The 14,491-nt window shown below is 35.4% G+C and overlaps 1 protein-coding gene across 1 annotated transcript in view; it reads right to left on the minus strand.

Annotated features, from left to right (window-relative positions):
* LOC150076780 (lethal(2) giant larvae protein homolog 1-like) overlaps positions 1 to 14,491 on the minus strand; it is a 227,416-nt gene that overhangs the window by 49,137 nt on the left and 163,788 nt on the right. The window contains exons 15-17 of the mRNA XM_090386649.1: positions 11,334 to 11,439; positions 8,743 to 8,863; positions 2,331 to 2,642 (exon numbers count right to left, since the gene is read on the minus strand). Coding sequence (XP_090242775.1) covers positions 2,331 to 2,642; positions 8,743 to 8,863; positions 11,334 to 11,439 — 539 coding nt within the window. The remainder of the gene's footprint in view (positions 1 to 2,330; positions 2,643 to 8,742; positions 8,864 to 11,333; positions 11,440 to 14,491) is intronic.

The following is a 14,491-nucleotide window of genomic DNA, read 5'->3' on the forward strand; positions in this document are numbered from 1 at the left end:
TAGTAGTTCAGCATACATATGGCAACTGGCCGGTGCTGGGTAGTAGTCTAACAGTGGTACTTGTGGAGAGCTTTCCCACAAAATCCAAAAATTGTATGAAAGATGAACTTGACAGGCCTCAGTCCATGGTGTAAGAGTTTTAAGAAAACCCCTGGTGCACTAATATTTTTTTGCAAAATTCCTGAATACAGGGGTTTTGCACAAAAATATTAGCTCAGATTAAAAATGATGAAGATTCAATGGAGTGCATAATTTTCATTACATTTAAGTGGCAAAATGAATAAACAGAATATAAGGATATGAGGGACTCAAGGCCTTCATCAATTTAGAGAGTATGTATGAGAGAGTCCCAAAGTAAATGTGTTTTTTGCTTTAACTGCAGGAAATGTTTCCTCCTCCACTTTGCTTTGTAAAAAAACAAATTTCTTTGTTTACACACTTTTAATATGCTTGATTTTTTTTAAACAAAGTGGGGGGAAGATTTACTGCAATTAAAGCAAAAAACACATTTACTTTGGGACTATATCAAGTACATATTCTGTAAATTGATGAAGGCCTTGAGTTCTAGGTGGAATGGTAGAGGTTGACGCTTTAAAAGGGGTTTTACAGAGAGTCAACCAGTAAGAATTGTCATGACTTCTACAAAGGCTGCTTGTAATAAGTAGGAACTGAATCCTCTCCATAAACATCAATTTATAGGAGAATGCACTTAGAAATCACTTTGCAATTGCTATATTAACTTGTTTGGCACTCATGACCCTGAGAGAAAAGCCACTTTCTAACGTGATAACACACATCATTTCCTTGGCCATGAACAGGATTCTTTCAATGTCAACTTTCTTGGTCAATGGGATTGAATAAGATGGATATTTGGCCTTGCCGATCACCAGATTTAACACTTTTCTCTGCGGGGAGGGGTGGGTCCTTCAGATCAACAAGTTGCAAATTGGAGTCAACAGTGACTGAAAGAGCAATACCCAACATGCTAGAAAAGAGGAAAGGAGAGGGAGGGAGAGAGAGAGAGAGAGAGAGAGATCTAATAAGAAACTGACTTCTCGCTGGGACCTCTATAAAATGATTTGTGGAAGCCGTGTTGATATGTTGTAGGGAAAAAAAAACACGAATATTGCAGTAATAATTTGGTACCTTTCATTTTTGTAAATAAAAAGTAGTTACAGACAGACAGACAGTTATCACATAATTTTTGAATAAGATTGTACCAAATATATAATTTGCTACTTTACATAGCTTAATATGCAATATTCTCTCTTGTAAACCACTACAAGCAAAGACCACATATGCACAGTCATGCATACATTTCTGTGCTGTATACTGCTATTGTTCATATCAATAAATATTAAAAATATGACTTGTAACTCATACATGGTAAAGTGACTGAAATGAAAAGTTTATTAAACTGATTGAATCTTGTACTGAATAATATAGCGGAGTGATAGCCATATCGCACCACTATAATTATATTCCAAAATACTAATAACTATTTGCTGTTAACTACCTTGTCAATCTTTGTATCACTAAAAAACAGCGACAAACTTGAAATACCAATAATGGATACCTGACATGACAATGGACTTAACAAGATCATCAGCTCAAACACTGTGACACTTTTAAGATTCACAACCACTTTGTTTTTATCATTTAATTTATACTGTGTATAAGTTAAATGATAAAAAATAAAGCGGTTGTGAATCTTAAAATCAGAATATCTTCTACATACAGTGGTATCATACCTCTATTGCCAAACTGCTCCAAAATAGTAGCCTATCAGACTGGTTAAACATTATCTACCCCAACAACGTATGCTCTGTTGGAGTGGATCATGTTAACCCATTTGGGTCAAATGATCCTGCAGCCATTTTTTCCCAGCCATTGCAATCAAACTTGTTACTCATTTCATTCTTGAAGTTACCTACTGATGGCTTCTCTTACTACCTCTATGACATAACTAGGCAGATGCCATCAGTTCTTGGTAGCTTATTCACTAGTGTGATAATTTCTCTTCCAGCCCCTTTCGGTGATTACAAATTCTTTCAGTTCCCAATAATTAACTGGGCCATACTTGTTCTAACAAATGCCTATTAAAAAAAATTATTCAACATGCCAAATTGTTTTGTGTCATTAATGATATTACCAATTATGTCCTGTAGTGAGTCAATATGATAGGCTCAGAAAAATCTGTGTGTTTATTCCAACAGTATAGTAAATGCTACAAATTAACCTCTTGTTAAGGAAGAAACTTAAAATTACCAGTAAACAATTACAATTACAAAGAAATAAGTATGTTAGGATTCAAACTATAAATATCTTACACAGTATCGTCTCCACCACTTGAAATTCTTCCTTCTAATGGAAGGTCTGATTCTGCCTTTTTGTCTGTTTCTGTTGGTACTCCACATTCCTTGTTGTTTAAATGTGCAGTTTCTTGTGTAATATTTTCATCTATTCGTTTCACCTCCCCATCATTTAAAAAAATAATAGGTGTCCTTGTACTTTCTGGAAGTTCTAGAATGCATTCTGTATTTATAATATTACAAGTTGATAAAGAAAACCTCTGGAACTCGCAAGGTGACTGAAGATAAAAACCTTGACCATTTCTTGTGAAAACAAGACTGGAAATTCCACTAGGAGGGGAGAAATAAAAATTAAACTGCTGTGTAGTTATAATTTAACAGTAGTAAAAATGTACAATGGAAAAAATATAAAAAATTATAATATTAGTATAATAACCGATTACAACAGAACTATACATTTGCTATAACAGGACAAACAAAACAGAAGAATTCCATCCTTGCCACCGCCCCAAAATAAGGGATTAATCTCTTCCATACAGAGCAACTGCCTCATGTACATAACACCTCAAAGTGTGTTTTATCCTTTAATTCCAAAGGACAACATATTCTCATTAAAGAGGTTGTCTTATGATGTCTGGTATGCAAACAAAAGATTCATGCTTATTAAAAAAAGATGAAGTTATTACTATTTCAATGCTATTCTGTAATTTTTTTTTGTCTTAACTGTCTGAAGACTCTTTGTCCATCCAGTGACAGCTTGCTCACATAGAAACAACTGAGTTATCCAGAAGTCAACCTAACTAGTTTCGGAGTTATTTGGCTCCTTATCAATAACAGGTAACCTTAAATGGTAACTATGTATAAGGGCAAACAAACACATTTAATATAGATGAGCAGACAAGCATTGTGTAGAAGAAAAACTTCTAATTGAAAATTTAGCTTTCATTACATGCAGAATTTAAGCCCTGTTACTGGGCTGTTTTGGCCTAATGCAGCAATGAAATAAAGAGGCTAGTACTATTTCAATGCAGGCACTGGCTTTTAACATTTCAATAAAAATTTTTCCTTCCTTACTGCTGCCTGTTCAATTTGGCACATTTATTCACTATTTGATACAAGACTGTTAGCCAAGGCTGTTGTCTGATAAAAACTCAAAAGGCACAAATGGTGCCTTTGAGTTTTTTTCTTTAATTGAAAAATGAATTCACCACCTTAGTGATGATATTCAATCAAAAATTATAATAACTTTACATCAACTTATGGATAACGGTAGCTTCAAAAGCATGAATAAGTCCAAGCTTTGTCACTGACACTGGATAGATAAGTGTCTCCACATGCATTTAAGACATAAAACATACCTTTTTTTCAAACTAATTCAGCTTTTTCATAAAGGAGTGTCTCTTATTCACTGTGCAGTTGGAAACAACTTGTGGTGGTTGTCCTCTATGCAAAAATTAACATTTTATCATCAAAACTTTAATTTTCTAAGCTATTACACTAAACAGATGAACTATTTTAATCAGTATTATCATTTATAGGCTTAAAAGACAGAAAGTAATGAAATTTTAACTTTCTGATCATGTATTTAAAACTTTATTATTTCAATTGACTATTTTCTTATTTGAAAGAAAATAGCTTAATGAAGGAACCTGAAATGCTAGAGATCTATCGAAAGAAATGAATTGCTAAAGAAACCAAATTAAACTAAATCCTGAAAAAAGAGAAACTACAAATAACATAATCCCCCTAAGAGAAAAAATTATCTCCAAACAATTTTTTTTTTGTTTCTGTTTGCATGAACATAGTAATTCAACATAAATATGTATGCTATTCTCTCTGTGTAATTCTATATTTATAGAGTTGTCGAAAAGTAGAGACACTACTGTGTACTCAAGATTATAACCAGGAATCGGGTGGCATAGAATATGTTCTAAAGGAGATAGGAGAGTTGAACAGCAGCAGCAATCATCTTGCATGAAAATACCAAGGTACCATGAGGCTGGAGCTGTGAAGGTGTTACTATAATAGTGGCATGGGGAATTTATGTTCTATACATGAATGAAAGTTGAAGCATAAAAAAATCCAAACATGAGTCCTGTTCCCAAGGTTTAATGATTTGCTAACATTCCAGTATATATATTTTTTTCTTATAAAGAGCCAGAGCCATCCCTCTATAAACATGCACTCTAACACATGAGGAAATGAGATAGTATGAAAATATACCAACATTAAAGAATTAATGACTATCAAAAATGACATTGAAGATATTTTCAAACTCTTTTGCAAAAACTAGCACGGCAAACAAAATTATAAAGACAGCTATAATGATGATGGCAATATGCTATAGAAATAAGAAACCAATTACAAACTTTACAGATGTTTTGTGATCTACTCTATTCTAATTTTACTTGTAAAACAAAATGAGGTATGACCACAGAAAATAATAGCATAGACAAATAATAAAAATAATAGCATACTTGATCATAAAAGCATAGAACCTAACTTTCTTATATAGCAATGATATAAAATATATGTTGAATACCAGGTTTTGTATTCAAAATTTTAATAATTTGCTTTAATTCTTAAGTGTATATACAATCTGTTTTCAGTTAATACTTTCATTTCATATAATGGATATAATTTCAATTTCCATATACACTGAAAGGACAGAATTCATGGGATACCTGGTTCCTAGGCAATGCAACGCTGTCACCACTCCCACTAGTGGTGAACCCACTGCTTAGCAGGTATATAGGTACACTGCATCACTGCATTCATGTAGACGGTAATTCGAGGTCAGTATGGATAAATGTCGTGAGTTAACAAAACTTTGAAAGAGGGATGATAGTGGGTGCCCAATGCATGGGTCACTCTATCACGGAGGTGGTACAAAAACTGCACTATCCCCCATTTTACAGTATCAAGAGTGTTTTTTTTTATGAAAACCCCAAACACGAAAGGTATCAAAACCTATAGTACTTAGTACCGTGCATGGGTTGAAGGAGAAGTATGGGGGGAAGGGGGATGCCGGAAACTTTGCTCTAGAGACTAAACATGGGTTTCACCACTTCGAGCCTCCAATTAGCAAAGTGGTGGTATTTCACCTGTTGATGAAAGTCATCTACCACATGTATCGGGAATATGCCATTTCCGGAATAACATCTCATCATGGAGAGCGATGTGGGCAGAGAAAGGTGGAAGAACGTGGCCGTTGATGCCTGTCTCGCATTGTTTCAGCCAACCAGAGAGCGACAGTGGCACAAATCACTGCCGACTTCAACGAGGGAGGTGCCAGAAACGTCTCCACCAAAACCATCAGGAAATTATTAGCTACAATAGGTTATGGGGAACCACCGATCTACCCGAATCCCATTGCTAACACCATGACACAGGACTCTATGCCTCAAATGGGCAAAAGAACATCGGTGCTGGACCTTGAATGATTGGAGAAGGGTCTCCTGGTCCGATGAGTCCCATTTCCAGTTATTTCGAGTGAACGGGAGGATGCATATTTGGCAGAACTGCACAAAGCTATGCACATGCCATGTCAGCAAGAACCGTTTAGGCAGGTGGATGGTCAGTAATGGTCTGGGGTGTGTTCAACTGGCACACGTTGGGACCTCTGGTATGTCTAGACATCTCTGAACGACCAGGTTTGTGTCCATTCTTGTAGACCATCTGCATCCCTTCATGATCATCATGAACCCACAGAGTAATGGACTCTTTCAGCAGGACAATGCACCTCCTCACAGAGCCGTGGTGACAAGAACATGGTTCGGAGAGCATTCTGCAGATTTTACCACCATGGAATGGCCTCCCCGTTCACTGGACATGAACCCTGTGGAGCATCTTTGGGATGCTGTAGAAAGGTCCATTCGAGCTTTGGATCCTCCACCCAGGAATGCGATGAAATTATGGACAGTGGTGCAGAAGCATGAATGGATGGAAATACCTTCAGAACACTTTCATGAACTAGTGAACTCAATGCTTCGCTGTGTGACTGCCCTTATCTGGGCAAAAGGTATCCCATGATTTCTGTTCACTCAGTGTACATGCACATGTATATTACATGAGGACTATTTGAAAATTAAAGTAACAGATTTTTTCTGAAAAGTCACTTAATCAAAGAATAATGAAATGCACATAAATAAAGGAACTACACAGCAAAGTAAGCTTTTGCTATCTTGCCATGTTGGGCAAACTCAGCTCAGTATCAGGTGTTAAAAACACACTCAGTGATCATTGAATTATGACCAATGCATCCATAATAGATTATGGCAAATAGCTCACAGTATAAGAAGCCAAACAGCTTCCTACACTAGAGCAGTGGTAATTTTCATCTGGTTTTGCAAAGTCAAAGTGATAAACTAGCAGTTATGGGATGCAGTAAAGATATCGTGGAGTTTCAAATGGGAATGTTTGGGGAGCTCGTGCATCGGGTGCTTCCATATCAGAAACAAGTCTTGTCTGTTACACCTTCCCCCCCCTCCCTCCCAGTAATGCTAAAATAACCAGACTTATAGACAGTGCTATCATATGCAATGTCAGCATAAAACTACATCCTGTGGGCAAAATATCCCAAAGATAGAGAAATTAAATGCATATAGTTGTCAAATTATTCAACAGTTGAATTGAAATATTACAGCAAAATTAATAAGTAATATTTGCAAATGACGGTTTTTTTTGAGGAGGGAGATACTGTGTGTATTCAACTGTAAAGCCCATTCCATCATCATGTTCTTTTAATTGTTAATAAAGAGTTATTATCATTATAAATTATTATCTTGTGATTGAGCTTGCTGGACACCATACCCATAACGGATAAAGGAATGGATAGAACAGAAAAGCAATTTCAATTTCACTAACAATAGCTGCATTTTTGTTTTTTTTTGCAACCATAATAATGTGTAGTGTTTTTTTTTTTTTTTTTTTTTTTTGCTATTTCACAATTAGGAAAACATTTCTGAAAAATGAGCCTGCACAACAAGCACAAACCAAAGGAAGATTATGTTCCATCTGTCGTTGGAAAAGTTGATAGCTTAAATAGATTCAAGGCAGAACTAGACAAACATTTGGAGCGAGTGGATGAGTGAAATGAGAAGGTGTTTTTTTTTTTTTTTTTTTGGCTGATGCTATATAAGATTGCTTTCTTGCACCATATGCCTTTACAAATGCTAATGTTTATGGGGAAATGTTACATCTAATTTTATATTTCTTCGTAGTAATCACATTTGTCCCTTAAGAAACAAATATTTTTCTATAAATATTTGTGGTAGCAGAGTTCAGAAAAATTTACATGTTCATTGTAATGTATATGCACATTGAATTAAGGGCAATCAGGATTTCGTGGTGCTACAATACACAAAAAATCCATGCAATTTTCAACCATAGCAGCGTATGAACTCAAATCTGAAAAAAAAAAAAAAACAGACAGAGACAGAGAAATGATGAATGCTGTGGTCACACAGAGCAGAGAAAAAGGCAAAGTGATACCTGCATTCTGCACAACACTTTGTGCAACATAGACAAGCTGCTTTGATGGCCAATTCATTAACAAAAATATGCAGAAATTCATAGAACTACTCAAGAACTAACCCAATTAGGAACTTAACAGCGAATCTATAGTTTTACTACTTTTTTTTTATTTTTTAAAAAAGATGGAGAAAACTTACGATGATAAAACAGAGAGGGGTCAAATGAGTTAAAAAAAAAAAAAAAAAAAAAAAAAAAATGGATCCTCCATTTTAAATCCAGACCTGTACTTTATCCTGGTCTGAGTGAATAAAGATTTCAAAGTTGAATATACCATACACCCTTCCTTCCACAAAATTCATATAGAAAGGATGCGGTCAGAATGCAGTGAACTATATGGCCAGTGATTGAACATGCTAGGAAGAAGAATCAAAGCTAGGGAGAAGTACGAAGACTGAATCCATTCAACACTATGTTGAGAAATTTGTCACCGGACACAGGTAAAACCACTCTTTTCTTTATTCATGCAGATCTGGGTAACCTACTGCTCTGACTGCAATGAATGTTAGTGAAGTCAAACTAAGAGGAATCCAGATAAACATATGATTTTTATTTAAAGAGATGGGGATTCAGGATTCTCCTTTGGCTGAGTCATATACTTGATTCTAATAAAATTCGGATTGTTAATTGTGCTCATCAACCATACCATCAGCATTGGTCAGAGTCATATTTTATCATTACCATCCACAACTACTTTGAGATTCAGGTCTCAAGACCTATCCATTTTCAAATAAATTATTACACTGAAGGATAATACATGATATAATAGGATGCTGCATGAACAGTCTAAAAACAGAATAAACACTTTACTTCACAAATGTGGAGTCAAGTGTTTATTATTTTGTTTTTAGACTGCTCATTCATTCTACTTCATACAATAGCATATAATATAACTTACTTGATATCTTCCCTCTTAAGACAGTGATAATTAACTTGTGGCCGTAGATCAGGAATGGTATATATACTCAAGTCACCTTGATTAGAAAGACACGTCATACAGTGTTCAGAATAGTGTTCATCTGCAAAAATAAATAAATAAATAAATAAAAAAAATGCCAAGCTCATTCAGTTGTGCTGCCTGATTTTTTTCTCAGAAAAAATTAATCTATTTAAAAAAAGCTGAAAATTACTGAAGATATTGTTACATAACTTGTTAACATAGTATATTTCCATATAATGTCTTTTTCTAGAGCCACATAGACCAAGGTATCTAGTATTTCTGAACTGTATATATTCTTTTTGCTTCTAGGAAAACAAAGCTCAATCTTTTTCTTGTTTTGATGAACTTGCATAATTGACCCAGCATCAAACTATACTTCTAGTGACAGTGTTCTCTCTCTCTCTCTCTCTCTCTCTCTCTCTCTCTCTCTATATATATATATATATATATATATATTAATGAAATAATGTTAAAATGTAGAGGCCATCCTGTAGTTTAAAAAACCGATGTAATCCACGAACCAACCGGACCCTAGGCAACAATGGTTAAACATTAATATAAATTCAATAAAAATATACATAATACGCCATCCATGGGAAAAGATACTTTGCAAGGGACTTTGTCGAGGGCTAAACCCCTACAAAATACCAAACCCATGGTTGGCTGAGCTATCAGTTTCTGTTGTCATCTGCCTGTATAACTAGGACCAAAAAAAGTCCATAATGACCCACAAGATTGGTATAAAAATATAATAAAAAATATATCTAATAAAAATTAAGTAGCTTAACTGTAATTTTGCAGAATACAGGCTGGATGACATTTAGCCCGACCAATAGCTGATCGGTCGGGCCAAATTCAGCTATTGGTCGTGCTAAATGTATCTTTTAGTGGGAAAAGATACGTGGGAAAGTATCTTTTCCCATGGATGGCGTATTATGTATATTTTTATTGAATTTATATTAATGTTTAACCATTGTTGCCTAGGGTCCGGTTGGTTCATGGATTACATCGGTTTTTTAAACTACAGGATGGCCTCTACATTTTAACATTATTTCATTACTGCATATATTTAATGACGGGTGTAGTGCTCTATCGCCGATGGCATTAATCCGATTGGTTAATATTATCATATAAAATCCCTGTTCTATGCTTTAGTAATTATAATATCACATTTCTACACTTTAGTAATTTGATTCTATATATATATATATATATATATATATATATATATATATATATTATTTAATATAGTCTAAGTATTATATCTGTTTAAGTTATTAGTAATCCCATGATAAGCATTTTGCTTATCATGGACACACACACACACTTTTTTTAATTTTATTCTTTTTTTTTTTTTTTTTTTTCCGCTCTACAATGCCCTGCTGTTTTTTTTTTTTTTTTTTTTAAATGTTAAATTCCATCACGTCTAAGCCTCTACTGACTCCATTTTGAGGAATATCCAGATACACTGCTTTATTGAAATCCAGGTATTCTGCTTTATCTAAATTGCCATCAAAATATTTTTGATGGTAATTTACAAAAAGTTTCATTTTTGGGTTGTGTGAACAAAATGCCTGGTTCAATGGATAGCGGCTGTTATTTCAGTCTCAATGGATAGCGGCTGTTATTTCAGTCTTACATAGTTTACAAGATAAAGTTTACCATAGTGACAAGATCTTACAATCTTTTGTATCAAATTTAACTATAATGCACACTCAAGTGAAAGGGTTCAGCCTCTACCTCAAAGGCAAATTCTATTTTCTTAAATCTGTATTTCGAACAAAATACCAACATGCATGGAAATTAAATAATTTACAACTTGACTCAAGCAAAGAACTAATATATTTTCTTGGCTCACTGGGTACAGCAACAAAAATAATAGTTCTAATTACTATCTGTCTGTTTAATGGACACAAAATGCTAAAGTATTTCAATTCTTTGCATATATAGTAACATGAAGAAATATAAATATGTTTGCTTTGCCTGAAGCTATTGGCAATATCCCTTATCTTTGGTTATATCTAAGTTTGTCTTTTTAATCTTTATTATTTTAGGAACCTTTGAGCTTCATTAAAGGAACTTTTTACTTATTATAATACATTGCATTTACAAACATTAACCCAGTATTTAAACATTCCTACTTCATTTATTTTATCTAACATTCCTCATTGATTCATCCAGACTATGAAGCTACAAGTCATGGACTTTACTGTCATAAATATCAGTAACATATTACAAATTATTCTCAGGCTATGTGTGTGTGTGTGTAGAGAGAGTTGTTTTCCAACAATGCTGAAACTCACAATAAAAGTTTAACAATAAGTTTTTTGTTCACTGAAGAGACAAATTTTAAACTTTTACTTTACTTAGTAATATCAATATTATTAATTATTAATATACCTTTCATGGGTGATTCATGACACCCATTTCAGTTATTCCAATGTTGGCATAACAGACCAAATTATTGACATTAAATGAGAATAATTAACTTACTTTTAAAAATAAAATCTGCATATAAGTTAGAAAAGAAAAGTCAACAATATACTTACCATTCTTGCTTGGAAAATTTGCAACAGCAATTTTTCTCACACGTGCACCTTCTTGGGCAGTAAGTTTATATTTCCCATATGGCTTTAAACTTGGCAGAGTAAATACCTAAAGTTATTAAAAATATCCTTTAGATCTTTTAAAAATTTATGATAAAATTTTTAAATACAGTCAAATGTAACCAAATAGTCTAAACTAACAAATAAGGGAGTGTGTATTTTATTTTTTTTTTTTATGAAATTAATTAGTGTCAAACTATTTTTAATAAAATAAATTTCTACATAACTTAAAAAACCTGCCATTGTGGTTTGTTATCATAGGAGTAGGAGACCGGCGGAATTACTTAGCAAGTACAGGTCACTGTTGAAAAAAAGCCGTGAATTAGGGTTGAACTTGAAAGTGTCTGCAATTCTGCCCAGACACGATAGGAGGGAGTATATGATGAGAGCCTTGTCGATCAATTCGGCCCTGGAGGGATTGTGCAAGGCTCAAGGGGTAGAATTTTTTTCAGCCTGGACTGTACTTGTTAACAGGAGAGATTGCTTCTACAGGGATGGGATACACTTAAATAGAAAGGGTGCAAGAATTTTTGCTGATGCTGTCGAGGCAGTGTTAGGTGGGTCGGAAAACTGCTAGTTGGGGGGGATACAAGGACTAATAGATTAACAGTAGCCACTGGCAGAGGTGGAAGTGATTCTTGCACTGCTTCTATTCAAATGAGCAGAAGTCTGAAAAACAAGATGCAGGATATTTCAGAGACTGCTGGTAGTCATTGCGTTACAAGTAAACACATGGGTTGTGTTAGGGTAGCTAAGAATAGAAACATGTGCATGTATACCTGCGTGTACACCAATGCTAGGAGTTTGGTAAATAAATTTGATGAATTTGAGGTATTGCTCAAAACATCAAAGGCAGATATTGTTGGGATATCAGAGACGTGGTGTCACACAGATATAAGTAATGCGGAACTGGAATTTGGGGAATACAATGTATATAGAAAGGATAGACAGGACAGGAGGGGAGGAGGGGTTATGATATTAATTAAGAAACACATAAAGTCAAAGGAAGTGAAGCCAGTTGACATCGATGGGCAGGGCAGTGTCGAGTCAGTTTGGTGTGACATAAGCATAGGGAAATCAAAATTGAGAGTAGGAGTGTGCTATAGGCCTAATGACTCTGATGAGTATAATAATATATTGTACAGGGAAATAGAGTGGGCCAGTAAATCAGAGAGTCTTATAATGGGGGATTTTAATTTCCCAGATATTGACTGGAATTTGTGGGTTGGTCACTCGCACACTAGCAAGGCTTTTGTGGATTTATTGGATGATTGTTTTCTACATCAGCATGTTCGTGAGGCAACAAGAGGGAGCAATACTCTTGATCTGATTATCAGTAGTGATTCTTCATGCATTAAGAACCTGCAGATAAATGAACCACTAGGTGGCAGTGATCAGTGTGTTGAAGTGGGATTTACTCAAGGAGGTAACTACCATCAGAGGTAAAGGGAAGGGCTTTTGTTTTCGTAAAGGCGACTATGATGGTCTGAGACAGTATTTAAATTCTATACAGTGGGACCAACTGATGATGTTACCAACAGCAAACTCAAAATGGGAAGCATTCAAGGAACTAATCTTGGTGGCTACCAGGCTTTACATACCAACTAAGAAATATTGTTCAAGGTTTAGGCCTAAATGGTTGTCAGATGGACTAATGAGACATGTGGCAGAGAAGAAAAATGCATGGGATACATACAAATTAATGGGTGACATGGAAGCCTATGATAGATATAAGTTGGTCTGTAACCAAGTCACAAAGGAGATTAGGCAGGCAAAGGCAGACTATGAAAAATCCTTGGCAAAGGATGCAAAGAAAAACAGAAAGGAGTTCTTTACATACTTGAACTCGAGAAGGAAAGGGATGAAACAGATTGGTCCACTGGATATTGATGGTTCGACAGTTGAGGATCCTGCTCAGGTGGCTAACAATCTAAACGAGTATTTTGCATCTACATTCACGCATGAGGAGTTATTCAGGAAGGAGAATGATGTAGGTAAAGTAAACATTGGCAGTGAGCTGGATGATTTTGTAATAACCGAGAGGAAAGTGGAGGAGAGATTGTTGAGGATAAACATAAAAAAGGCACCTGGGGTGGATGGGATCTATCCAGTTATATTAAAGGAGGCAGCAAAGGAAGTATGCAAACCCCTAGCCATAATTATGAGAACTTCTTTGGACTCAGGGGAGGTACCCATAGACTGGAGATGTGCAAATGTAACCCCAATTCACAAAGGAGGATCAAAGGCTGACACAAGTAATTATAGACCTGTTAGTTTAACTTCTGTTCCAGGTAAATTAATGGAGGCACTGGTTAAAGAAGCACTGCAGGATCATCTAGACAAGAATTCAGTTATAGCTCAGACGCAGCATGGTTTTGTTAAGGGCAGGTCTTGCCTGACCAATTTGATTGGATACTATGATGTAGTCACAAAAGAACTGGATGCAGGGAATAACTTTGATATTATATATTTGGATCTTAGAAAGGCTTTTGATACTGTTGCACATGGAAGACTGCTGCACAAATTGGAGCAGTGTGGCATTGGAGGCAAATTGCTGCTATGGATAAGGGGATGGTTGAGTGGCAGAAGACAGAGAGTGGTAATCAATGGACACTGCTCAACGTGGACTAATGTTATTAGTGGAGTTCCTCAAGGTTCAGTGTTGGGTCCATTGTTGTTTTCGGTGTTTATGAATGATATTGATGATGGGATATCAAGTTTAATGTCTAAGTTTGCAGATGATACAAAGGTTGGCAGGGTCGTTAAGGACACTACTGACGCTATGCTGCTGCAACAGGATCTGGAAAGGTTGAACAGATGGGCTGAGAGGTGGCAAATGAAGTTTAACATTGACAAATGTAAAGTACTACATATGGGTAACAGTAACCCCAGAGCAATGTATCAACTCTGCGGTACTACACTGACAGTGGTGGAGAATGAAAAGGACCTGGGGGTAATTGTGCAGGCAGATATGAAGTTCTCTGAGCAGTGCAGACGAGCTGCAAGAGTAGCTCATGGTGTCTTGTCAATGATATACAGGAATTTTTCTAGCAGGGATAAGGAGGTGATTATTCCCTTGTATAAGGCAATGGTTAGGCCAC

The sequence above is a fragment of the Mastigoproctus giganteus genome, chromosome 12, assembly GCF_048544385.1.
Source record: "Mastigoproctus giganteus isolate SK-2022 chromosome 12, ASM4854438v1, whole genome shotgun sequence".
NCBI classification, from domain to species: Eukaryota; Metazoa; Arthropoda; class Arachnida; order Uropygi; family Thelyphonidae; genus Mastigoproctus; species Mastigoproctus giganteus.